This window comes from Acomys russatus, chromosome 2 (assembly GCF_903995435.1).
Source record: "Acomys russatus chromosome 2, mAcoRus1.1, whole genome shotgun sequence".
NCBI classification, from domain to species: Eukaryota; Metazoa; Chordata; class Mammalia; order Rodentia; family Muridae; genus Acomys; species Acomys russatus.
Window position 1 is genome coordinate 24,457,886 of NC_067138.1, and position 25,447 is coordinate 24,483,332.

The window sequence follows — 25,447 nt, forward strand, 5'->3', positions numbered from 1 at the left end:
TTCCTCTAAGGGCTGGAGAGATGGCTCAGCCGTTAAAGGCTAGGCTCACAACCAAAAATATTTATTTAATTTTTAAAATATTTTTTATTGAAAAATAAAATCATTCATATTACATCTCAATTGCTATCCCATCCCGTGCATCCTCCCATTCCTCCCTCCCTCCTGCTTTCACTCCATTCCCCTTCCCTATGACTATGACTTATGGGGACCTCCTTCCTTTAAATATGATGCTAGGATATCAAGTTTCTTCTTGGTAGTCTGCTATCCTTCCTCCGAGTGCCATCGGGCCTCCCTATCTAGGGGACATGGCCAAATAAGGGGCACCAGAGATCGTGTGGAAGTCAGTCCCCAGTCTCCACCTTACTGTGGAGAATATTCTGTCCCTTAGCTAGGTCTGGGTAGGGATTTTTATAACGATTGCACATATTGTCCTTGGTTGGTGCCATAGATCAAGCAGACCCCCTGGGCCCAGATCTGCCCATCATAGTTTTCTTCTTGTAGGTTTCTAGGGCCCTCTGGATCCATCTATTTCCCTATCTCCTATATTTCTCTCACCTTAGGATGTCCTCACCACTATCCCATTTTCCTAGTAAGTGAAGACTGTGAAATGAATTTTTAAAAAGGGTTTCACTGACCTGTACACTGGCTTGCAAGCCCCATTTGATGCTTTCATCCTCATCTCCCATTTAGGTGAAAGTTTACCAAAAGCTTAGCACCTAAAGAAATAAAAAGTCCTTCTTAATGTAAGGTTGCTTTTCTCGTGGATGAGGAATGTTATGGTAACCACAGGACCCAATCCTCTTGCCTCATGGCTAGCTTTGTGATTAGCCATAAACCAGTGATGTGGCATTTGCCCATCTGATTCATGGCAGAGCCCAGTTTTCATTTGGAGAAAAGTCATGGAAGAAACTGCTTTTCAAACTTCATATTGTAATTTACATCTGTAATCTGAATAGAATTGTATAGTATTAACCTTAAAAATCCCACAAACATATTATAAAAATTGTAATAAATGAAGAATTTAGAAATCATCTATGCAACTTAAACTCCTTCAGATATATTTCAAAGCTTTCAAGAATTGAGTTAGACTTAGTACTGTTGAAACTTCAGATAATAAAAATTTCTACTTTACAAATTCACTATCGTATCTGCTCATGAAATCACCTGACCTTAAAATTCCATAATATTCTTTTACTTTAATTTCACTTTTAGTATTAAAGAAAACCACCTACTTTCTCCTTCTGAAGATTTTATCCTAATAGAATAAAAATTATATAAAACTATAGAGATATTATTAAAATTTATTTAGAATATCTTGTTAAAATGACATGCTACAGTTTGTATGCTGTCTTTGCTCTATTGTTGATCAAATTAATTGTACTTTAGATACATATTTATAATTTATCTTGCTATTTTGAATTTTTAAAATGACATTAGATAATATGGTTACTATTTCTTATTTATATGCAAAAATTACACTCATTGTTACTAATATAATTCTCTATAGCCTTTATGTAGTCTCAAGAATGAAATAGCTGTTCTACTGTGCATCAACCTCTTTGAAGAGAAAAAAATGTTCAGACCGCAGTTATGTCAGGTCATCATCTGATTGTTGCACAGGAGAAATGCTGATTTTTCCATGTGCTATGCTCTTCTTACAAAATGTGATGCTTACAGTGTTTTATGTAAGCTTAGGAACAATTATTTCTTTTCCTATTCTTTTGAATTGGGGAAATTTTAAAGTTATATAGACAAAATGAGGTCCTGATGAAGCATCAAGAAATTGAAAGTATTTTCAATTGAAAAAGTATTTTTTTAAAAAAAATAAGAGTTAGCAACATTAAAATTCTATGTCTGAGAATATGTCCACCTAGTTTGTTCTACCCAAAATTTATAATTCATGTAGTATATAGAATTCAAAAATATATTTTGCCTCATCCTCCAAAAGAGCATAATCCCAGAACTTTCCTCCACTCTCAATGAAGAAGCCATTTATAGCATTCTTATTTGTGTTTCTCTGTCTCTCTGTGTCTCTGTCTCTCTGTCTCGTTCTCTCTCTGATATTAAATTCATATAGCCTTTACAAATTCAGGAAGCCATTATGCTTGTTAAATAAAACTGTCTTAGTTACTTTTCTATTACAGTGATAAAACACCATGACCAAGGCAATATATAAAGGAAAGCATTTGATTTTGTTTATAGCTTTAGAGTTGATGAGAGCAGACAAAGGCATGTGAACAGGAACAGTTGAGAGGCTACATGTTGGTCACAAGCAGCAGAGAGCACACTGGGTATGGTACGAGTGTTTCTGAAACTTCCAAGCACAATTGCAGTGACTCATCTTCTCCAATAAAGCCATGTTTCCATACTTCCCAAATAACTCCACCAACTCTTCAAAGAAATATCTTTGTGGCAGTAACTCTTACTCAAATAACAATAGCTATGGACTTTATACTCCTGATAACTGTTAGCAATATACTTTTGGTGATATATTTTAGAATACTTTTTATTTTTATTCTGTTAGTGTGTTGGCATCACATTTTCATTATTTACCAAGTATTATTTTGTTTCTGAGCATTCGATTAGTACAAATTCTACAAAAACTATTAGACAGAAAGACTTGTGATCCAGCAATATCATGTACAAATGTCAGGTGGACTGGATTGGAATTTTGGCACCAATAATAACCACAGCCTTGTTTTGCCATATTTACTATCATTACTCCATAATCTTCATCAGATTGCTTACAGTATGTACCCAGTATTCACTGCATGCTGGTGATTTAAGCTAGAAGCATTGCTAACATGTTCTGTACAGTGATGTTAGCCATATGCACTTCCTCCAGTGTCGCCCCATACCAATTTTCTTTTTCTTTTTTCTTTTTTAGATGGATATGTTTATTGTATGAGCATGGGGAAAGAAAGAAAGGAGGAATGGTATTCCAGAGAGAAACAGAGAGACAGAAAGATAGGGAGAGAGAGAGAGAGAGAGAGAGAGAGGTGAGATGTGAAAGAGAGGTGAAGTGGGCCTGTCCCTTTATATACTTAGTAGGGCCATGTTCAGTAGGCAAGTAGGCAATGACACCAAATATAGGCAGACTGGGTCAGAATCCTAACATTCCTCCCTTTTTCTATAATTAAAAAATGATGACATTGGATTGTTTTTCATATAAAATAGGATAAAGTATATAAGTGTAGGTAAGGGGGGAAAAGAAAGAGAAAAAATTGCAACAAAATGTCCAGATGATACGATGAATGAGAAGGAAAAACTATGCCCTGGAAACTTCAGGGTAGAGGGCAGGTTGTATCAGCCATGTCCTGTAGCAGATAGGGACCAAGGAGTGCTGAGAGACCCAGCAGCTGTTCATCCTGGGCACATCATTTCAGCCTTTTGCAAATGGATAAAAGGAGAGAGAAGTAATCAATCATCTTTGACTGCTTCCTGCTGACTTTAAGGTGGTGACAGGTCCTGGAAGAGCAGGCTGCTTTCTTTGATGTCCAGGGTCTGAGAACATATGCAGGTAGAAGGGGCAATGTGGGTCCAGCTGGAATGATCTGTGATGTTTGGCTGGAGCACCTGCGGGGAGTTGTTTTGATGATGTCCTGGGTGTTGGAAGTCTGGCAGGATACTGGAATATATATCTGGGCAGAAGACAAAGTTAGTAAGTTAAAGAGAAAATTCCCTTTAGGTGTACATTTGAAACTTTTGGGAAAGCAAGGAAGAGACAAGGCTTGAAAATAAGGAGAGATACAATGCTGACAATGTTTTAAAATTTTGGGTGAGCAAAAGGTTTGAACATGGCGACCTTCCTTCCATTTTACCTGACTGCTGATGGTAAACTAAAAAGTCTCATTTTAGATCTGTCCAAGTTTGGTTGCAGAGTATGTAATCTTAGCAGCCCTTAATGTGGGCATAAGGATTTGAAATTCTCTATAAGGCATCCCAGAGGTGCCTGGAGAAGTGGTGAAAATACTGTTCCCATTGGAGGAGTAGAAGGTTTAACTTGAGATATGGATGTAACTGTTCCAGCCACTCTTCAGCACTGATCAGAGACCAAGGGCATAGCCCAAGAGCAGAGATGGTTACCTAGCACTAAGGAAACAATTTTCTTTTAAGTCTAAACATCCAGATGTCCCTTGCATGACCCAAATAAACATTTGTATTAGTTGATCCTTCTGTACTTTGATCCAGAGAACAGATTATTTTATTAAGAAAGTGCTGAAGTCGGAGGCATGGATTTCTACTACTTTCTTTCTTTTTTGTATTCCTTCCTTTTTTCTGAGACAGTGTTTTTTGTTTTGTTTTGTTTTTGTTTTTTGTTTTTTTGTTTTTTTTTGTTTTGTTTTGTCCTTTATAACTTTAATACTTCATTCAGATACCCTTCAGCATCTCCTTGTCAGGAGAAATGACTCTAATACACACACTCTCATCAGGACCATAGACTCTTCTGCCTTGGAGGCCAAGAGTGGTTTCAGGTTCATGTGTCTTTGGAGAGATCAGACATGAACCCATAACTGGAAGGTGGCCAACGCTCCTTGTCACACTTTCTAATGAAGAAAGCTCTGCAGTTTCTCTCAGATTGTCACTTCGGTAACATTCTGGCCCCTCTGTCTGTTATTAATTGGTTCTTAAATGTTTTTCTCTTGTGGTTTTTTTATGTTATTATTTTATTTTTTATAGCATTTTTGTAGACGAGGCTGGCCACAATTCAGACACTCACCTGCCTCTGCTTTCCTGAGTGCTGGGATTAAAGGTGTACAAAACTTCTTGATAGGGATGGCATTTGACCATCTTTGTAATTCTTTACTGTTATTTTTTTCTTCTGAGTCTTGTGCATTCTTTTTTTTTTATTAATTTATTCTTGTTACATCTCAATGTTTATCCCATCCCTTGTATCCTCCCATTCCTCCCCCCCTCATTTTCCCATTATTCCCCTCCCCTATGACTGTTCCTGAGGGGGATTACCTCCCCCTATATATTCTCATAGGGAATCAAGTCTCTTCTTGGCTACCTGCTGTCCTTCCTCTGAGTGCCACCAGGTCTCCCCCTCCAGGGGACATGGTCAAATGTGAGGCACCATAGTACGTGAGAAAGTCATATCACACTCTCCACTCAACTGTGGAGAATATTCTGACCATTGGCTAGCCCAGAAGCAGAAAGAATCAATGGTATATACTCACTTATATCTGCATACTAGCCCAAGGGGCATGTCCCACGAAAGCCTTCACTTACCAGGAAACTGGGACAGAGGGGAAGGCATCCTATTGGGACTCTAAATGAGAGACACATGGGAGAATAGCAAAATAAAAGAATACAGAGGGTCCTAGAAATCTACAAGTAGAACAATATGATAGGCAGATTTGGGCCCAGGGGTCCCACTCAAACTAAGGCACCAGCCAAGGACAATACAGGAGGTAAACTTTAAACCCCTTCCCAGATCTAGCCAATGGTCTTGTGCATTCTTTACAGCTTCCTTCCTAGAGAAAAGAAATAAAAGTGTCTCGATGCCACAGGACCCATTTTTATTCAGAGGCAGACCTTGTCAGTGTCACACTGCATTTTGAGGTCTCATCTCATACAATTGCCTCTGTCTGGACATATGGAAGTTCAGGTGGCATCTTTTTGTGCCATGCAGACAACAGCAAAGAACTGTGGCTTGATGCCCTCACCAGTGTGTTACATACACATCCTATATTGTTTGCTCTGGTCAGACTTTTAAAGACAGTGCTGATTCTGTCCTTTGCAACCCTTTTGCCTTTACTCTCCATCTGCTAACTTGAATGCCAATGATAGGTTGAAGCTAGGTGTCCCATGATGATATGCCCTTCCACAAGCATTGAATGCAGTGGCTAATGTTATTAGAAATACTGAACAGTTAAAATAACAAATCAAGTAATATTCACTGCTCTTGATATTATGTCACAGAATTAAGAGATCAGTTATGAATCTCAGTACATGTACTAGCTGTGTGCCTCAATGTCTTGACATAAAGGGCAAATGTTATTGACGTTACTGTTGGCTAATCCATATAGTAGAAAAAAGCAGAGCATAAAAGTACTAAGAACATGCTGTTCTATTTTTCATATTGGGCTATGAATTATGCTTGTAGCCATTATTATAAGATTTAGTTTCACTTAGGGAGACTATCAGGTGGCATTCACTGGAATGTCTGTGGACCACATACTTCAAGCTAATAGGTAATTGCTGGTGACAGTTCCTCTATCTGCTACATTTGTTAATGTCTTTTAAAGCCATCTTCCTTTTAATCTTCCTTCTTCATTAATCAGCACCTGTTAAATCATGGTCCACAAGTACAGTCTCTTACATAAATCCTGGTGACAGGAAATTCCAGACTGCAGCACAGAAGTGAGAATGGAGAGGCCGAAAGGGGTCTGGAGGCCTGAACCCAACTAATAGACTCATACACCTGGAAACATCCTCTGATGACAATTGTCTTCTCTCTACTGACACTCCCAGATACCCCCCAATATGTTGTCTGTGTGTGTTATTTGTTAATGGACAAGAATTTGCATATAAATATGTAATAAGATTTCCATTTTCTTTAATTTTTCTCCTTTCCCATATTATTTTTGTTTCAGGAAGAATGTTTGCAAATAAGCAGAAATCAAAACCATCTTGCTAAAAGATAAATGATACAGAAAATATAGACCAATAAATCTGGTGATGTCAAAACAAGATGTGATGGAGACTGATTTACATTAAGAATTTTAGATACACCAAGATAGGAAAGATGTTTTCTTCGAGGCTGTCAAATACAAACAGACAAAACATTAAGAATGTAACATTTATATAATTCCTTATTGTGTCATGATTCTTCTTGCTATAGGTATTTATTGTATATATGTCTAATAATACAAATGCATATGTAAAAAAATTAATTAATAAAAATACTATATATTACATGTTATAGACTTGAAAGAAATTTACCAAATTTTTATGAAGAAAATAAAGTTTATTTTGGGCAGAGGAATATGTGGGCATTTATAGTAGTTTAAATGGAAAGAGCTCCAATAGGCTCTTACATCTGGATGCTTGGTTCCCAGTTGGTGGACTGTTGAAAAAGATTACAAGATGTGTCCTTGTCGTAGGAGTGTATACTTAGGGGGGGGTTTGAGGTTTCAAAAGCCCATGTTAGGCAGCTCTCCCTCCTTCTCCCTGAAGATCAGGCACTCCTGCAGCACTATGCCTCTCTGCTTTGCACTATGATGATCACAGACTAATACTCCGAAACTGTAAGCAAGAATCCAACTAAATGCTTTGTGTTATTAAAGCTGACTTGGTCAAGGTGCCTCTTTGCAGCAATAGAATACTGAGACAGAAGTCAGTTTCAGGAATGTGGTATTGCTGTGACAGGCCTGTCCATGCTGCTGTTTGGAGGACTGGAGATTTTGAGAGACTGAGCTAGAAAAGCGGTTGGATGCTTTAAGTGGGGTCTCCTGGGATTTTCTGGTAGGAACATGACGACAGTACTGCTGAGGAAAATGTGCATTATAGAGGCCCAACTCAAGAGGCTTCAGAGGGGAAGAGTGTTAGTAAAGGGCTGAAAAACCATTTCTGACATAGACTGCTGTTGTGGTATATTGACAAGAATATGGCTGCTTTTTTTAAAAAACCTTTTTAAAAGATATCAGCACTACACTGTGGTTCAAAACCACCTATAACACGAGTCCAGGTAATTCATGTCCTGTTTTGACATCTTTAGGTAAAACACTTGTGAAAATATTCAAAATATAACTCAAACAAGCTTCTTTCCAAGAGACAGTTATCATGAAAGAATGTATGTAAGAGTATTGAAGAATAAAATTCATACCCCAGGCATTAAATGCTAAGAATTGCAATTCTATTCTTTAGTTTTATATGCTCTAAAAATATGAGATTGCTTGTAGTTTGTTTTCAAGACAGGACCAAATATCCACCTAGAGATTTTATTGCTTTTGCCCTGTGATGTTCTCATTCACAATTTCAAGTAATATAGAATTTCTGCATTGTGTGACTATAGAAACCTATATCCCCTTTAGCCATTTCCTAATATTATAGGATTGCTCTCAGAGGTACAGTATTAGAAGTGAAATAGATAACTCTTTTACCTAATACTTAAGATCATTAATCTCATTAGGCAAATTTGAAAATCATCTCAATGGTTAGTTCTGAAATAGATCAGTCATACTGTTTCATCATCCTTATTTGTTTACTTATCCAGTCTTAACAATGCTAATTTTGACAACAGAGTTTCTGTTTCCCTCTATCAGTATCTTACAGAAAATTCATTTGCATACTATTCAAAATAATAACAAAACTGACTAACTCATGTTAAATAAAAAATAAAGAATGTAATCCAAGTATAATACTACAATATTTCATCTACCAATTCTCTCCATTATGACTCCCCTTAAAAATATCATGTGTAATTGTTTTCCATCTGAATGTGAAAAGCCCATTCCCACATTGATCAGACAGATTTTTTTTCTAAAACAAACTCTCCTTTCTTTGCTTCAATTTTCTGCACAATCAAGGACATTATTTCAGCAAAGGAACTTAAGCCATTATGTGCTGGGACACTTATTAAAAGTATAATTATCAATGTCATAAAGAGGGAGGCATTGAGGAAAGGCAGGCAGTTGGTGGGGTCAATTTACATGCTGCTCATGGTAGGTATGAAAAATAACCTTCATCCTACTTAAAGTTATCAGTTAATACAGTAAACCTATAATGACTTGACATGATGACATTTAGACGCCTCTGAAAGTGCAGTCTTAGAGCAATTATATTATTAATTTCAACTCTGATGATGAGAAAAATCTGCTGGTGTTAACTATATATTTAAAAATAGATTGTACCTGTATATTTTACATTGTATTACTGTATCATACAACTTGTTCCAGTCTCTAAAACTTTAATTTATTTGTTTTGCTTTCCTTACTTATAACTACATTTGTTGCTCAAATGATCTCTAAATAATAAAAATAAATACTTTTACATAGCAATATGATGCTTCATTAAATCTATACATTCACTAAAGTTTAACTCAGGGTGAACATCTACTCTTTATTTATTTTTTAAAATGTAAGCTTCTTGATTTTTTTTCACAATGTCGTACATGAGTACTGTGTTTACATATTTTCTATCAACTTCCTCTCCCCATCCAACTTCTGCCATGTTCTCTCCTACTGTGCTTCATTTTCTCAATTTCATGACAACATTTTTTTTTACACTTACTGTTTCACACATACATAGTGTATGCATTTAAAAAACCCAACTGGGTCCATTTAGTGTGGCTCTTATGTACATGTATTTAGTACTGCAGTTCAGCATATAATAACTTTTCAGAAGAACTATCTCTAAAGAAAACTGATTCTCCTTCAAACAACCATGGTTTGCTTACAGATTTACTTCTCATGGTAAGGTCTTGTGAATTTTACCCATGCCATTTTGGCCTGTGGTCCATGTCATTATGCAAGTCTTGCTGAGATTTCTTGTGTACACTTTCAATGTCATGTTTAGAAGACAGTGTCTTGCTACAGGTGTCCTGGTCTTCTAGCTCTTACAGTTTTCCATGCCTTCTCTGAAAATGTGCTCTGATGGTTTCATGATTGTGAAGAGACCCCATGATCAAGGCAACTCTTTTAAAGGAAAATATTTCATTGGAGCCGGCTTACAGATTCAGATTTTTAGTCCATTGTCAACATGGCTGGAAGCATGGCAACATCCAGGCAGAAATAGTGCTGAAGAAAGAGCTGAGAATTCTAGATCTTGTTCATCAGGAAGCAAGAGGACTGTGTGGCTGGGCACAGCTTGAGCATATATGGCCTCAAAACCCACCACTGCAGTGACATATTTCCTCCAACAAGGCCAGACCTACACAAACAAGTCCACGCCTCCTAACAATGCCACTCCCTCTGAGCCAAGCATTCAATCACATGAGTCGATGGGAGCAATTCCCATCTAAACAACCACGTGTGTAGATTATGAAGGTGTCAATTGGGACTATTTCCCTCATGGCCACTTATCTACGTTTTGACTAGTTACAAATCTCTCTTATAGTTCCTATATGTTTCAGAAAGAGGCTTTTTTGGTGAGGGGCAAGACCTAAACTAATCTATGGGTACAAGGATTAGTATTACAATTAAATTAGATATTATATAGATTTATGAAAATTGCTATAATAGATGTACTCTTTGGTCTATGTCTACTCCAGCTGTGAGTAGTTGGCTAGCTTTAAAATACAAGAAATGAATTCCTTATGTTGAGCAAGGCTTAATGTGTTTTGGACAAATGTTGGTTAAGCAAGGCTTAAAGTTCAACCTCTACATTTTTGGTGCATTATACAGAGCCAGTCATTGTTGTGTTTCATAGGCTTTATAAATTGGTAGCTTTAAATTTGTATGTTTTGCTTTTCTCCCTTGTCAACTGGCATACCTTTAGGTTTTTCAGTTCTTAAGGAGATATTTCTTAAATGAATTTAATGGTGATTGCCTTGTGGTTCTTGTGAAGGCTAAATACTCAGCTAAGATCCATATATAAAAGAGAAGCTATGGCATTTGTCTTTCATGGCCTGGGTCACTCAATATCATATCATTCATATCACTCAATATGATATTTGTGAATTTCACAGTTTTGGGGATTTTTGGAAGTTGCATTGTATACAAAGGACATTTTTATTATCCACTCATCATTTGAAGGACTTCTAGGCATATTCCAAATACTTCGTTTGTGTGAACACATTTAAAACCATTTCTTAAAACTGCTGAACTATGTAGAACATAATTACTGCCTTTGTTCTTGCTCTTTGATATAAGCACACAAGCCTTTCTCTGTCGTATTTTACTGCAGCTTAGTATCCTCTTATCACTTTGATGTCTCTCCCTACTTTTCCTTGCATCTTGCATCTGGGACCAATATCCTACTCTCAATTCCTAAGAAATCATTGACTTTATATTCCTTGGAGAGGTGAGGTCATGGTTAGCCCATATTTCTGTGTCTGGCTTATTCAATTTAATATAACAATTCTGACCTTCCAAAACCTTAATTTACATAGTTATAACATGGAAAATACCCATCATAGCATTTCATAGTATAAGTGATATTCTTAAAGAAGACAGCATATTAATGAGAAATGATACACATCTCTATGGAGTAGGCTTTAGCACTTATATAACTATTTTGATCTGTGACAGTTTTTCCTTTATATACATACATACATACATACATACATACATACATACATACATACATACATACAATACATAGAAAGTAGGGGGAGAGAAGTAAGGGAGTAAGAGAGAGAGAGGGAGAGAGAGAGGAGAGAGAAGTGAGCAGGTACATGTTCTGTTAGTGGTGATCCTGAAGCTGTATTGGAATAAGATCAGATCTAGTTCTTAACAAAAGTCAATTGTGATATTGATATTGCAGTTATAAATGGTATTATGCATATTATAGTGATATACAGCAGTCATGTCCCCAAATGACAAATGTGAATAGGGTATTTAGCCTTCAAAAGAACCACAAGGCAATCACCATTAGGTTTATTTAAAATCTCTTTAAGAACTGAAAAATGGTATTAGCCCTTTCTCAGACGTAGGGCTGGTAAAGATCTTTTCCCAATCTGCAGGTTGTTGCTTTGTTGTATTGGCAATATCCTTTGCTTTACAGAAGCTTTTCAGTTTTATGAAGTCCCATTTATTAATTGTTTATCTTAGAGCCTGGGCTGTTGGTGTTCTGTCAGGAAATTTTCTCCTATGCCAATGAGTTCTAGGTGCTTTCCCACTTTTTCTTCTAACAGATTCAGTATGTTTGGTTTCATGTTGAGGTCTTTAATCTATCTATTTGCCTTTTTAACAAGTAGACATCCAGTTAGACCACTGCCATTTCTCGAAGGTGTTGTCTTTTTTCCATTGTATGAATTTGGCTTCATTGTCAAAAATCAAATGACCATAGGTGTGTAGATTTGTTTCTGGGTCTTCAATTTTATTCCATTGGTCAACTGACCTATTTTTATGCAGTACCATGCTGTTTTTATTACTGTGGCTCTATAGTACATTTGAGATCAGGAATGGAGATTTCTCCAGGAGATCTTTTACTGTACAGGATATTTTTTAGCTATCCTGGGTTTTTCATTTTTCCATATGAAGATGAAAGCTGATCTTTCCAGTTCAGTAAAATATTGTCTTGGTATTTTGATAAGGATTGCATTGAATCTCTAAATTGCTTTTGGTAGGATGTCCATTTTTACTATGTTGGTTCTCCTAATCCATAAGCATGGGAGATCTTTCCATTTTTTGATATCTTCTTCAAATTCCTTCTGCTGAGGCTTGAAATTTTTTCATATGAGTCTTTCACTTGGGTGATTAGAGTTACACCAAAATACTTTGTACTATTTGTGGCTATTGTGAAGGGTGTGGTTTCCCTAATTTCTTTCTCAGCCCATTTGTCATTAGTATACAGGAGGTCTAATGACTTTTTTTAGTTAATTCTGTGTTCTGCCACTTTGCTGAAGTTGTTTGTCAGCTGTGGGAGTTCCTTGGTAGAATTTGGGGGGTCATTGTTGTATGCTATCATATCATCTGTGAATAGTGAAATTAACTTCTTCCTTTCCTATTTGTATCCCCTTGATCCCCTTTAGCTGTCTTATTGTTCTAGCTAAGACATCAAGTACTATCTAGAAGAGAAATGAAGAAAGTGGACAGCCTTATTGTGTCACTGATTTCAGTAGAATTGATTTAAGTTTCTCTCCATTTAGTTTGATGTTGGCTGTAGGCTTGCTGTATATTGCCTTTACTATGTTTAGGTATGTGCCTTGTATCCCCGATCTAAGACTTTTTAACATGAAAGGGTGTTGCATTTTGTGAAATTCTTTTTCATCATCTAAAGAGATGATCATGTATTTTTTTCTTCAGCTTATTTATATGAAAGATTACATTTGGTGGATTTCTATATGATGAACCACCCATAAATGCCTGCAATGAAGCCTACTGGTCATGATGGATGAAACTTTTGATGTGATCTTAGATACAGTTTGCCAGAATTTTATTGTACTCTTTTGCATCTATGCTCATAAGGGAAATTGGTCTGAAATTCTCTTTCTTTGTTGGGTCTTTATGTGGCTTAGGTATTTGAGTTTGTTAGTGATCCTTGTGTTTCTATTTTGTGGAATAGTTTGAGAAGTATTGGTATTAGCTCTTCTTTTAAAGTCTGGTAGAATTCTGCACTGAATCCATCTGGCCCTGGGCTTTGTTTGTTTGTTTGTTTGTTTGTTTGAGAGACATTTGATGACTACTTCTATTTCCTTAGGGTATATAGCATTATTTAATTTGTTTGCCTGATCTAAATTCAACTTGGTAAGTGGAAAATATAAAGTAAATTGTCCATATCATCTATATTTTCAAATTTTGTGGCATATAGGTTTTTGAAGTAAGACCTAACGATTCTTTGGATTTCCTCAGTATCCAATGTTATGTCTCCCTTTTCATTTCTTATTTTTTTAATTTGGCTATTGTCCCTGTGCCTTTTAGTTAATTTGGCTAAGGGTTTGCCTATCTTTCTCACAGAACCAGCTCATGGTTTCCTTGTTTCTTTGAGTTGTTTCTTTGTTTCTAATTTATTGATTTCATCTATGAGTTTGATTATTTCTAGCAGTCTACTCTTCTTGGGTGTGTCTTTTTTTTTCTAGAATTTTCAGGTGTTCTATTAAGTTACTTGTATGTGATGTGTCCAATTTCCTTATGAAGGCTCTTAGTGCTATGGACTTTCCTCTTAGCACTATTTTCATTGTGTCCCAAAGTTTTAGATATGTTGTGCTTTCATTTTCATTTAATTCTAGGAAGTTTTTAATTTCTTTCTTTATTTCATTCTTGACCCAGTTGTCATTGAGTGAAACAGTTTTCAGTTTCCGTGTATTTATAGACTTTTTGTTATTTCTATTGGTGTTGATGTTCAGCTGTAGACATGGTGGTCTGATAAAATGCCAGGTATTATTTCGTTTTTTTTGTGTCTGTTAAGGCTTGTTTTATGACCAATTATATGATCAATTTTGAAGAAGGTTCTGTGTTGTGTGCAAAAGAAAGTCTATTCTTTTCTGTTTATGTGAAAAGCTCTATGGATGTCTGTTGGGTACATTTGATTCATGACCTCTGTAAGATTGATTATTTCTCTATTTAGTTTCTACCTTGAATATCTGTCCATTGTTGAGAGTGGGGTGTTGAGGTCTCCCATTCTTATTGTATTGGGGTCGATGTGTGATTTCAATCAACTTTAAAAGTATTTCTTTTACAAATGCAGGTGCCCTCATATTTGGGACATAGATATACAAGATAGTAATGTCCTCTTGATGAATTTTTTTCCTTTGATGAGAATAAAGTGTCATTCTCCATCTTCCTTGATGAATTTTAATTGAAAATCTACTTTATCAGATATTAGAATGGTTACTCTTGCTTGCTTCTTGGGTCTCTTTGCTTGGAAAATCTTTTTCCAGCCCTTTACTCTGATGTTATGTCTATTTTTGTTGCTGAGATGTGTTTTGTGAAAGCATCAGAATGACAGATCCTTTTTTTACATCCATTTTGTTAGCCTGTGACTTTTTACTAGGGAGTTGAGATCATTAATGTTGAGAGATATTAGTGACCAATGGTTGTTGGATCCTTTTTTTGTGGAGTTGGTAGTGATTGTGTCTTGCTGGGCCTATTTTGTTTTTGCTGTTGTGAAATTATCTATATATTGTGTTTTCTTGGGTGTGGTTGACCTTATTATGATGGAGTTTTTCTTCTATGATCTGTAGAGCTAGTTTAGATATAATTTAAACTTGGTTTTGTCATGGAATATTTTGTTTTCTCCATCTATGGTGATTGAAAATTTTGCTGGATATGGTAGTCTGGGTTGGCATCTGTGGTCTCTTAGTGTCTGGATGACCTCAGCCCAGGACCCTCTTGCTTCCATGGTCTCTGTTGAGAAGTCAGGTGTAATTCTGATGGCTCTGCTTTTATATGATACTTAGTCTTTTCCATTGCTGCCTTTAATATCTTTTCTTAGTTGTGTACATTTAGTGTTTTGGTTATTATGTGGCAGGAGGAATTTCTTTTCTGGTCTAGTATATTTGGTGTTCTTTAGGCCTCTTGTGTGTTCAAGGGCATCCCTTTCTTTAGGTTGGGAAAATTTTCTTCTATGATTTTCTTGAAAACATTTTCTAGTCCTTGGGACTTTGAATCTTCCTTTTCATCTACCTATAATCCTGAAGTTATGCCTTCTTATGATGTCCATGATTTCTTTCATGCTTTGTGTCACAGATCTTTTCTGTTTTAATATATTTTTTGAGACGTGTATCAATTTCTTCTATTGGATCTTCAGGCCCCGAGATTCTCTCCTCCAATGCTTGATTCTATTGGTTATACTTGTCTATTCAATTCCTGCTTTCTTCTCTAATTGTTCCATTTTGAGGGTTTTCTCAATTTGAGTTTTTTAAAATGGCATCTAATTCCATTTTCATGTCTTGAAGACCTTTGCTCATTTTCTTTTCCTGTTTCATTGTAGTTTCTTGTTTCTTCTCAATGTCCTCTATTTGTATTTACTGAAATTCTTGGATCTATTCATTTCCTCTTTATAATTCTCAAATAACTGTATGAACATTATTTTAAGGCCATTTCCCTGAGATTCAGCTGCATTAGAGTATCTGCTGATGTCTGGGCTTTCTGGTGGGGCCATGCTGTCCTGGCTTTTGTTGTTTGTCTTCTTACCTTCTCCTTTAGACATCTGCGGAGAGGGCTTGGGATTTCTAAGCTGGCAGTAATGGAGGTGAGTACCTTTGGAAGGCAGCTGCTTCATAAACTGGGTTGGCAGACGCTGTTCTCCTGGATCTAGATTTGTCCTAGCTCTGCCACCTATGATCTCTGATTTCATAGGGTTCCTCTGGCTACTTGTTCTCCTCAGAGGAATCAACCACAGATTAGAACAGTGGCTTATATGCCAGAATGCTGGGTTGCTTCCACTCTGTTGATCCTTTGATCTGCTCTAGTACTCAAAAGAGTGCAATATGCTGGAGCTTGTGATTCCCAAACCCAGGGAAGTCCAGCTGTGATAGGAGTGGGAGTTGGGTGGGGCATTCTTTTTCTCATCCACACTTGTTTAGTCTAAAAAAGTCCCTAACTGTGTTTTGGATATAGCTCTTTTGTTCACCTGTTTTGCTGTGCCTGGCCACTGCCTGCTGCTGCTACAGCTGCTGCAGCAGACCTTCTGTTCCCCAGGGTGTCCATGTTTTCTCTCATATTTGGAGAAGCACAAAGTGTTTGAAGTTTGTGGCTTTCAAACTGGGGCTGTCCAGCTGCAATGGGGGGGCAGCTTCGTGCTCCTGGTTTGTCCCCTTAAGTCCATTTCCCAGCCTCTGTTCCTCTGCCCCGCAGACACTGTCTATATTGCAGATAGATGTAGGAAGGGAAGGGTGGTTGCAGCAGGTGGTCAGCTACAGAGTTAATGAATACTTCTTAAATTTGAAAATTGGGGAAAAGGAAGAAGAAGCCCACTATTAGCCTACCTGCTTTCCCCAGTAGTGTGATCTGTGTGTTCCTATGTAATCAGAAAATACTTATAAAATATTTTTATTTGTGTAGAAATCATTATATGTGTAAATATATATATAAGATTATGAGTGATGTAGGCTCTCATTTGTCAAGCATGGCCTTGAACCCACTATATAGTTATACATAATCTTGAATATCTGACCCTCCTTTCTCCATCTCTAGAGAAGATCTTTATTTTCATAAAAATAAAATAAAGTTGTAATAAGTCATGGGATTCACATTTCATTTATTGGACCAGATATTGATTTGATCTGGTGTTTGTGCATGTGATTTGCCCTTGACATCTACTGCTAAATAAGATTCAAGTTTGAATTTAAATACATATTAATTTTCTGGTGTGATTACTTATAACAGTTTCAATGATTATAATAACTGCAAAAGGATGCCAATAATTATTTTTAGTGGAGGAATATTTTATGCCTGATAAATTTTCCTTAAAAATAAACCACAGTGTTTGTTTGATTAAAGCAACTCTGTATCTAACTGTTGAATGATTTCCTTACCCAATAAATGATCAAGTAAACGCAGTAGTAGCAAATGGCAGATAAAGTGAGAGCGTTTACAAGCAGCTGATATTTAGTAAAACATACAAAATTTATCTTGTTGTGGCCATTTATTTACTCATTCTAACATTAAAAATAGCATCAGCTTGAAGGGAAATGGTTTCTATGATTAGTGCAATGATAAGTGAAGGAGGGAGGAGCCATACTGGTACATGCAGAAATTGCCACCCTAGCAATCTGTTAAATTTCAATGATTTTTCTGCTTCATCTTACACATTTTCATCAAAATAGAAAAGTGTGGCAGGTATATGCTCAAAAATATTTAAAATCTATGATGGTAAAACATAATTTTATAAAACTTTAGAAAGTACAATTCATTAGCATTCATAAAAAGCTGTACTTTTGTCTGACTGCTCAGCAAATGGCCACTGTCAATAAAAGGGTTGTAGTAATTGAAGTGGATATTTCATTTGGAGAAGTCATTCATGAGATAGAATGTTAATACTCATGATATGGCTTGCTATTTTTATTATAATCACCATTATTAAATTGTACTTTCTAATGAATGAAAAATCACATTCTGAGAAAATATAGATCAATGTGTCTCCTGGGCCAATTATAGAAGGAGAAATATACAGATATATTTTATTCCACACCCACCTTAATAGTATAGCAGTCTGTTATTAATAAATAACTACTATGTATCAAAATAAGTTAAATTATATAATTTTAAATAATTAATGAGGCATCATCATTTGTATCACCTTGATAATGAGTGAAGATTTTCAAAGAGAGGAAGAAATGGTGCATAATGCAAAGATGGAAATGCAATCAGCAGATGCTGACCCTCTACTGAATGTCATTATTCTTGAAGCAAAGCTATGCTTTGAGGGCTACAGACACTTTCATTACATGAATTAGTCAGAATGTGTCAGGTGATGATGGTGCATGCCTTTAATCTCAGCTCTTGGGAGGCAGAGGCAGGCAGATCCCTGTGATTTTAGGCCAGCCTGGTTTACAGAGTGAGTTCTGGGACAGCCAGAGCTGTTAAACAGAGAAATCCTGCTTAAAAAAAAAAAAAAAAAAAAAAAAAAACGTACAAAAATAGCCAGATGTATCATCAGTTCTCTGCCTTTATACATGTCTTCCAGTCTTGCTCTCCTGTTTACCCCTCTCTGTAACAGCAGTTCTGCTCATCAGACACCCCATCCTGTTGTTTTCAATGGATCTTGGCAGTGTGCTAGCTTCTTCCAGGCTTGTGACAACAATGAGTCTTGATGATGCTACAGGCTCTTCTAAAGACAAAACGTTCTCTTTTTTTGGATTCTCTCTTAGCCTTTCCTTGACTCTTAATTCACAGCACTCTTATAATGTGATTGCTATTTCCACCTGTGTGCTCAATGCCTGGATGCCCACAGAAGTTCACAGTGTGAGACGTTTTCAAATGACAACAGCTACTATTCATAAATGCTGAAATGAAGTTTGTTGGCATGATTAGAGAAGACGTGTTCCTAAGGAGCTCAACACTCAGCAATAAATGATGCTTTGTGTGGTTTGAAAAGAGTAAGGTCATTAAGTTTTATCAAGAGACTATAACATATGTCCATTAAAATCACTTTAAGATTGTGTTCTCATTATAAGAATGAAAAGATTGCAGGGATAGCAATTTCCCTGATGAACATTTTAGATTACAAAGAAAATGGCGGGTTTCAGAAGATAACTGAGATGATAAAGTGCCTACTGGACAAACATGAGAACAATGTGAAAGCAAAGATGTCAACACACTGGCAAAAGACGTGGCCTCTCAGCAGTGAAAGGGCAAATATGGGAGGACCCCTGGGCTACCTTGGCCTCCAGCCTAAGCTAATGACTTAGTTTCAGGCCAATAGTAGATCTTGTCTCAAAAAATAAGGCAAAATAGAAAAATATTGACATTGACAGTTCTTAAGTCACAATACCCAAGGTTGACCCCTGGCCTCCTTAGGTATTCAAATGTTTATATCCACCTCTGCTCATATATGCACCAGCAGTGTCCCTGTCCCATTCTACAAAGAAGTTAAGACCAATATAGTAACTAGTTAAATCAACAATTTCTGAAAACTGAAATGTTTAGTCATAATTTTGTGCCATAATTAATTTTAAAAACTTGAAGTAGAAGATAAAGTATTGGCAAAACAGACGAAGGATTCCAAGAAACATCGTTGATAGAGTGGCTTATAATTACACTTAGGTTCAAGTTGAAAATCAGTGACCTCATCTCCTACCCTGAGCTCTACCTTCCTTGTGGGTTTCAAAATGTTCCAATCCTCACCTAAAGCCTCAACCGACCCTGTCCTTTTTCTGGAAGAACCTTGGAGTTTATGTTAAACATTAATCTACTTTTCAGCACTGTTCAATTCATGTTTATTACTTACCAATCCATAAAGATGCAGCATATAATACAGTTTTACATTTGCACTCACAATAATTTGTACCAGTGTATTTGGTGTTCTATTGTTATTCAATCCTTCATTGAAACACTCCCCAGATATAATATTCACTCCAAATCAACAAAAACCCCATGCCACCTACTTATCTTTGTGGTGTGCTCACACTGCATCCTTAGTATTCTCCCTCTAGACAGAGCATAAATCATCTTCTTAGCTCTCAGACCCAATTCTACAGTATTCAAAGTAACTGCCAGAAAATAGCTGCAAACATTAAACTGGGACTCAAGAAAACTAGATATTCTTTAAATTTCACCGTGAAAGCCAAAAAATTTGATCGATTTTCATTGTTAAGAGATGGTCTATCTGTGCATGTTCCCCCATCAAAGAACATAATACCAAGGATTAGCTCTTGACAATTTTAAGTATACTAAATAAATATTTCAAATTATATATCTTAGAAAGTAGTAGAACCTGTTGTGCTGTTACTTAAACATGTCACTATACTTTTTTCATATATTACATCTCTGAATTTGGAAAGTGCATTGGAAATGAAATGTGTTGGGCTTATAAACACCTTAGTAAAAAACTTTCTAGGAGCAAAATCACTTGACACAGTGAAATAAAACAACACAAATAAAGAAAATGTTGGCTCCCTGGGTGGGGACACAGTGTATTTGGTGTAGACAAATTACACTCATTTTCCCCCTAATTTCCTATGGGTTTATGATTTTTAAATTATTTAAAACATCTCAGTTAAAATATCTTTTGCTTATGAATGATGCCAGTATTGTCATTTGAGGTCCAGACAGCTTTGTAAGGAAGTCAGGGAGTTGTGTATCAGTCTATTTTGCAAACAGAGAGAGCTTATATGTTTTCAGCACTTTGTTAGTAAGAACTAAACTACAGTCCCTTCTGGTGTGTGTGCTTCAGGAAATGGTGTGTTAGGTGTGGACATTGAAATGTGGTTGCAGTGAATATTCTAAATTAAGACTAATGACAAGTATGAATTCTGTATGTGTTGAGGAATCTACACAAATGTTTTAAGCAGCATTTGTAGACTTTTGCTGTTCTGAGTATGAATTGATGTATGCCAGCCTGTGTAACTCCAGGTTTTCATCAGGACAGTGACCTGCTGGATCGGAGGAAACATTGCTTTACTATGCAGTCGGAGTGTGGGGAAGACCTCTACTTCTCTGTGGAGTTAGAGAGTGACCTTGCCCAATGGGAGCGAGCCTTCCAGACAGCCACCTTCCTGGAAGTGGAGCGGATACAGGTGAGAGCCTGTGAAGTGCACTAGGCATGAAACCTAAGGAGATGGAGTCACTCGCTTGGAGGTCTCCAAGAATATGAGACAGTTCTGTGAGGTTGCCTTTCATTTCAAATGCGTGTTATGTTTAACTGTCATTAAAAAAATGAATAATCAGCCTTTGAAGTTTTTTTCATAATTTTCCCTTTGTAGGATACCTTTTATTAAATATTACTATAATTCAAATATGGTACAGAAAATGCTCTGGCCTTAGTTCACTATTTATGAGGTTGTTCTGATTCTTCAGACATGGTCACCTAGGTTCTAGAAGCCTCTTAGTCTTCTCTGTCTTTCAAAAGCATGAACAATATGTGAAGCTTTCAAGGGTCACATGATCCATGGGCATCCTCAAGGTTTCTTCTACTACCTAGCTGATACCTCCCACAGCAGCGGTGCTGACTGTCCCTTCTTCCCACTGTAGCAAACAATACCACTTTCCTGCATTGTTTTCTTTTGATGGCTCACACAATAACGTTGGGCAAACCCATTGTTTTAAGGTAGCTTATTTTATTCTGTTATGGGTAGAAGTCTAATACCTTTTGTAAATCACAAGTCCCCAGGGGTATTTACCAAAGCCATATCTAGATCAATCTTCATAGAGCCTTTCACCTCTTAAACACATGAGAATTTGAAATGAAACACCCCACAGAGTTGCTTCTGTGGTTGGCCTGGAGCAAGATACAGCAGAACTTGAAGTTAATTACATTGTTTTCCCTTGCAGTAGATCAAGTAGATCAAGGCCAACATACATGAACACTCATCTTAAAAAAAAATGGTGACAAATATGAAAAAAGTATTTGTATTCTGTTCAAGTTTTGGCTTGTCTCATATTTCATAATTTCTCTTTCAACTACACTAGAAATTGGTACAATTATTTAAAAGGTTTGGATTTGTCATTTTCATATTTGAAAATGTCAATATGCTAACATGAAAAATATTGTTTAACTTTTATATAAGAATGACCCTTTTGTTAAAGTTAGTAAAAATTAAAGAGATGGAGCTGGCGATGTATGCTTACAATTTCAGGATTTAGGAGGTAAAGGCAGGGGAAGGAGTTGAGTGGCATTCTCAGCTGTATGAAAAATTTGGGTTTTGTCTGTGCCACAGCAGATCCTGTTTCAACATAGCAAAATAAAATAAATAGAAAAATATGACCTAATGAAAAGTGGGCAGAAAAGAAGAAAAGTAATAACTTGATTAATACCATTGAAGAAATTATGAATAAAATTGGTTTATTTTGAAATAGACTTGTACTGCAAGGACTACAAAGTAATGTTTTCTGCTTTCAAATATATATACTTATTGTTTTATATATTTTGTTTTGAATCAGTAATAAGCAGCTTAAATACTAACATATTTATTTGAAAGGCTAATACATGGAAGCACACAGTTTGAGTATATTCTACATTATCATTTGAAATTTCAATTAAACTTTAGAAAATGTAGTCAATATTGAAAAATAAAAGTCACAACTTATGTAAATAAAATGTTATACTTTCTAAATTAAAAGAAATGTGAGGTGTAGTTCACTTAGGCTTATTTTACTGACTTTATAATTTTCTGTGGTCAGTGAATTTTTACAGTAAAGGGCTCCATTTGTTATATAACTGTATACTAATACAGTTCAAAAATTACCTCTTTTAATATAATGTTTTAGAGAGCATATATTTTCAAAAATTATTACATTTATTTATAATTCTTTTGAATTAATTCTGTATTTTTTCTGGTGGCAAAATATATCCTATATATATGTACTTAAATATTTATGCAAAATCTTAAGTGATTCATTTTTTGAGCATTCCTAAAACAGTAATTTTGGTTATCACTTTTTCAGACTATAATTCCCTTTTTATTACATAAATATTTTAATTAAGCAATACATAAACATTTTATTACTTAAACGTATTAAATACACTAATTACATGTATTGACATGGTTAATTATAGAGTAAAATTATAGTGGATTTCAACTCATCCCATTTATTTGCTTCTTTTTAATGATTATTGAGGCAATGTAATTTAATTTGTAATGTTGAACTTAATGAGAAAATTCGAATGCACTATAACAAGGGCATTTTCACCTGAAATCTTCTTTTTAATGGTTGTACATGGAAATAGCAAACAATTAAACCTAAATGAAAAGAACGCAATGTGTCTTGAACACTCTTTATTTTTGATTGTAGTTTTCATAAATTACTAGTGCCTGCATACAGCTGTCTAAGATATCCATGTATTAAACAAATACTATTATACCTAAACATGGACTTTTAAAGCCAATTAAGTATGCTTTCTATTCTTCTATTTTAACTCCAAATAAACATTTTGTCATGGTTATGAGTTTTTAATGCAAATTAGGTGTTGCTTATATGAATATAACATTCTGATAAAAGCAAGTTGATATGTTCATTCATAATTTTTGCTAGACAGTGTATTTTATATAAATATAACAAAAACAAATGCCATATAAGCAAAAATGCTGAAGAAAATAGCTGCCTCATATATGAGTTATAATTATAGCTTATATATAATTGCTACAATATAACAATGTGGACTGGAATCAAAATCAAATAAAAGTAGACATCCAGATGTAACAATGTGTCATGTTGTCTGTAAGGCCGAAGTTATTTCATATCTGATTTATTTTACTTTTCTATTTTAGTGTCTATATTTATCCATCTTCTCAATATATTTACAAGTAAAATTATAATGTTGGAGGTCACACCCAGACCCTTATTCATGTTAGGAATGTATTCTATTACTGAGCCACACTATAACCAATTACTAAATATTATCTTCATAGAGAGGATAATCTATGTATTCTCCTTGTCCTTTAGGATATACCAATCACATGGAAACTGACAGTATTCTCTGTTTTCTCCAGTGCAAGACTTATGCATGTGTGCTGGAGAGTCACCTAATGGGCCTCACTATCGACTTCAGCACAGGCTTCATCTGCTTTGATGCAGCAACAAAGGTAATATGTTCCAGGTGGCAGGAGAAACAGGATATCAAAACTGTTAATGAGAGGACAAACCTTTGAGCTCTGCAGTATTTAAAATAATTGTATGTTGCATATAAGATCTTCATTTTTATTTATGGAACAAAAATTACATTTTAATCTTGTTTTCCCAGAGTTTGAAATTTAATAAAACACCATTAATGCAAATAATTAATATACTGAGGTAAATACATATGCATTGAGAATTTCTGGTGACTCAATATCTAGTGCCTATGATTGTCGTTCAGAAAGTTCCTATTGTCTAAGGACTCCTAGTGGTGCTTTGACATTCACAATAAAATCCAATATTACACTCTAGGAAATCAGATTCTGTCGCACAGTTTGTGGTTTCTGTGTGATGCCTAAAGAATACGTGGTAATTGAGAATCCCATATGTAGTAATGCTTTTGATAATTTCAGTAAGACTATTACCAGATCAAAATAAGCCTGTGAGTGTCAATTTAATGAATTATATAATTTACTGACTAATTAATTAACCTCAGTATTAATTTGCTAAATAGATTAAGCAATAAATTAAAATGATTTGGAAAAAATTCTAAAATGGGATTTTTTATTTTTATTTAGTCTGAGTGATGAGTATATCCACCAGGCATGCCTTAGTCTCTCAGAAATATTAGACAAAGTTGATGATTTACATACTGCTTCAGAAGTGAAAAGTAGCAGCCTTTTAAAGAACTCCACGTTGGTGTTATTAAATACAGTCAGAGAATGCTGCTATTATCACTAAACCTACTTTGGAGATCTTTCCTCATTTCCAGGAAAACCTTTCTATTTATTAGTGCTTACTCTTTGAACCCTTTACATTTTTAGAAAACTTAAAAAATTATATATTCATTTTGTGGTTGGACATTTGCCTATATGTGTATCTATCGACAGCATGAATGCAGTGCCCATGGAGTTGTCAACTTGATTGACAGCATGAACTCAATTTCTGGATGGTTTTTGGCTTCCATGCGGGTGCTGGAAACCAAACCCAGGTCCTCTGCAAGCGCCACAATGCTCTTAACTGTTGATCCATATCTCCAGCTCAGATAAAATTTTTAATTAACTGTCATTATATCATTTACATTCTCTTTCTTTTCACTGCTTCCTATTACCACCCCATTTCCTTTCGATCTCATGGTCTTTTTTTTTTTTCCCCTTGAATTGTTATTCTTCTAAACATACATACACACAGATACACCAACACACATGTATATAAATCCATAAATATATAAATACAATCTGCTGAGCTTGTTGCCTTATTTGTATGTATATAATTTTAGGGCCAATTACTTGGTATTGGGTAACCCATTAGGGGACTCATCCCTGAAGAAATCTTTAATTGTGCAGTAGATGGTTATAATATCTGTTGACTGTTGGTTGTTTACATCTCTTTGTCTAGGGATGGAGCTCCATGATACCCTCCCTTTCTCATTAGTATGTTTCTTGATCGTGTTCAGGCAGCCATTTTGTTGACATTATCATGTGTATACCTTCACTGTCATTTATAAAAGATATAAATTCTAATCAGATGTTCTGATCCTCTGTTTCTAACAATCTTCCCACTCTCACTTTCAGGATATTTCCTAAGTGTTAGGTGTTGGAGTTGTCTTGTAGATTTATCGA

The 25,447-nt window shown here is 35.6% G+C and overlaps 1 protein-coding gene across 3 annotated transcripts in view; it reads left to right on the forward strand.

The window, feature by feature from the left end:
* Sntg1 (syntrophin gamma 1) overlaps positions 1–25,447 on the forward strand; it is a 731,705-nt gene that overhangs the window by 658,593 nt on the left and 47,665 nt on the right. For all 3 annotated transcript variants that reach the window (XM_051159373.1, XM_051159361.1, XM_051159367.1), the window contains 2 exons: positions 20,636–20,788; positions 23,702–23,794. In XM_051159373.1, coding sequence (XP_051015330.1) covers positions 20,636–20,788; positions 23,702–23,794 — 246 coding nt within the window. The remainder of the gene's footprint in view (positions 1–20,635; positions 20,789–23,701; positions 23,795–25,447) is intronic.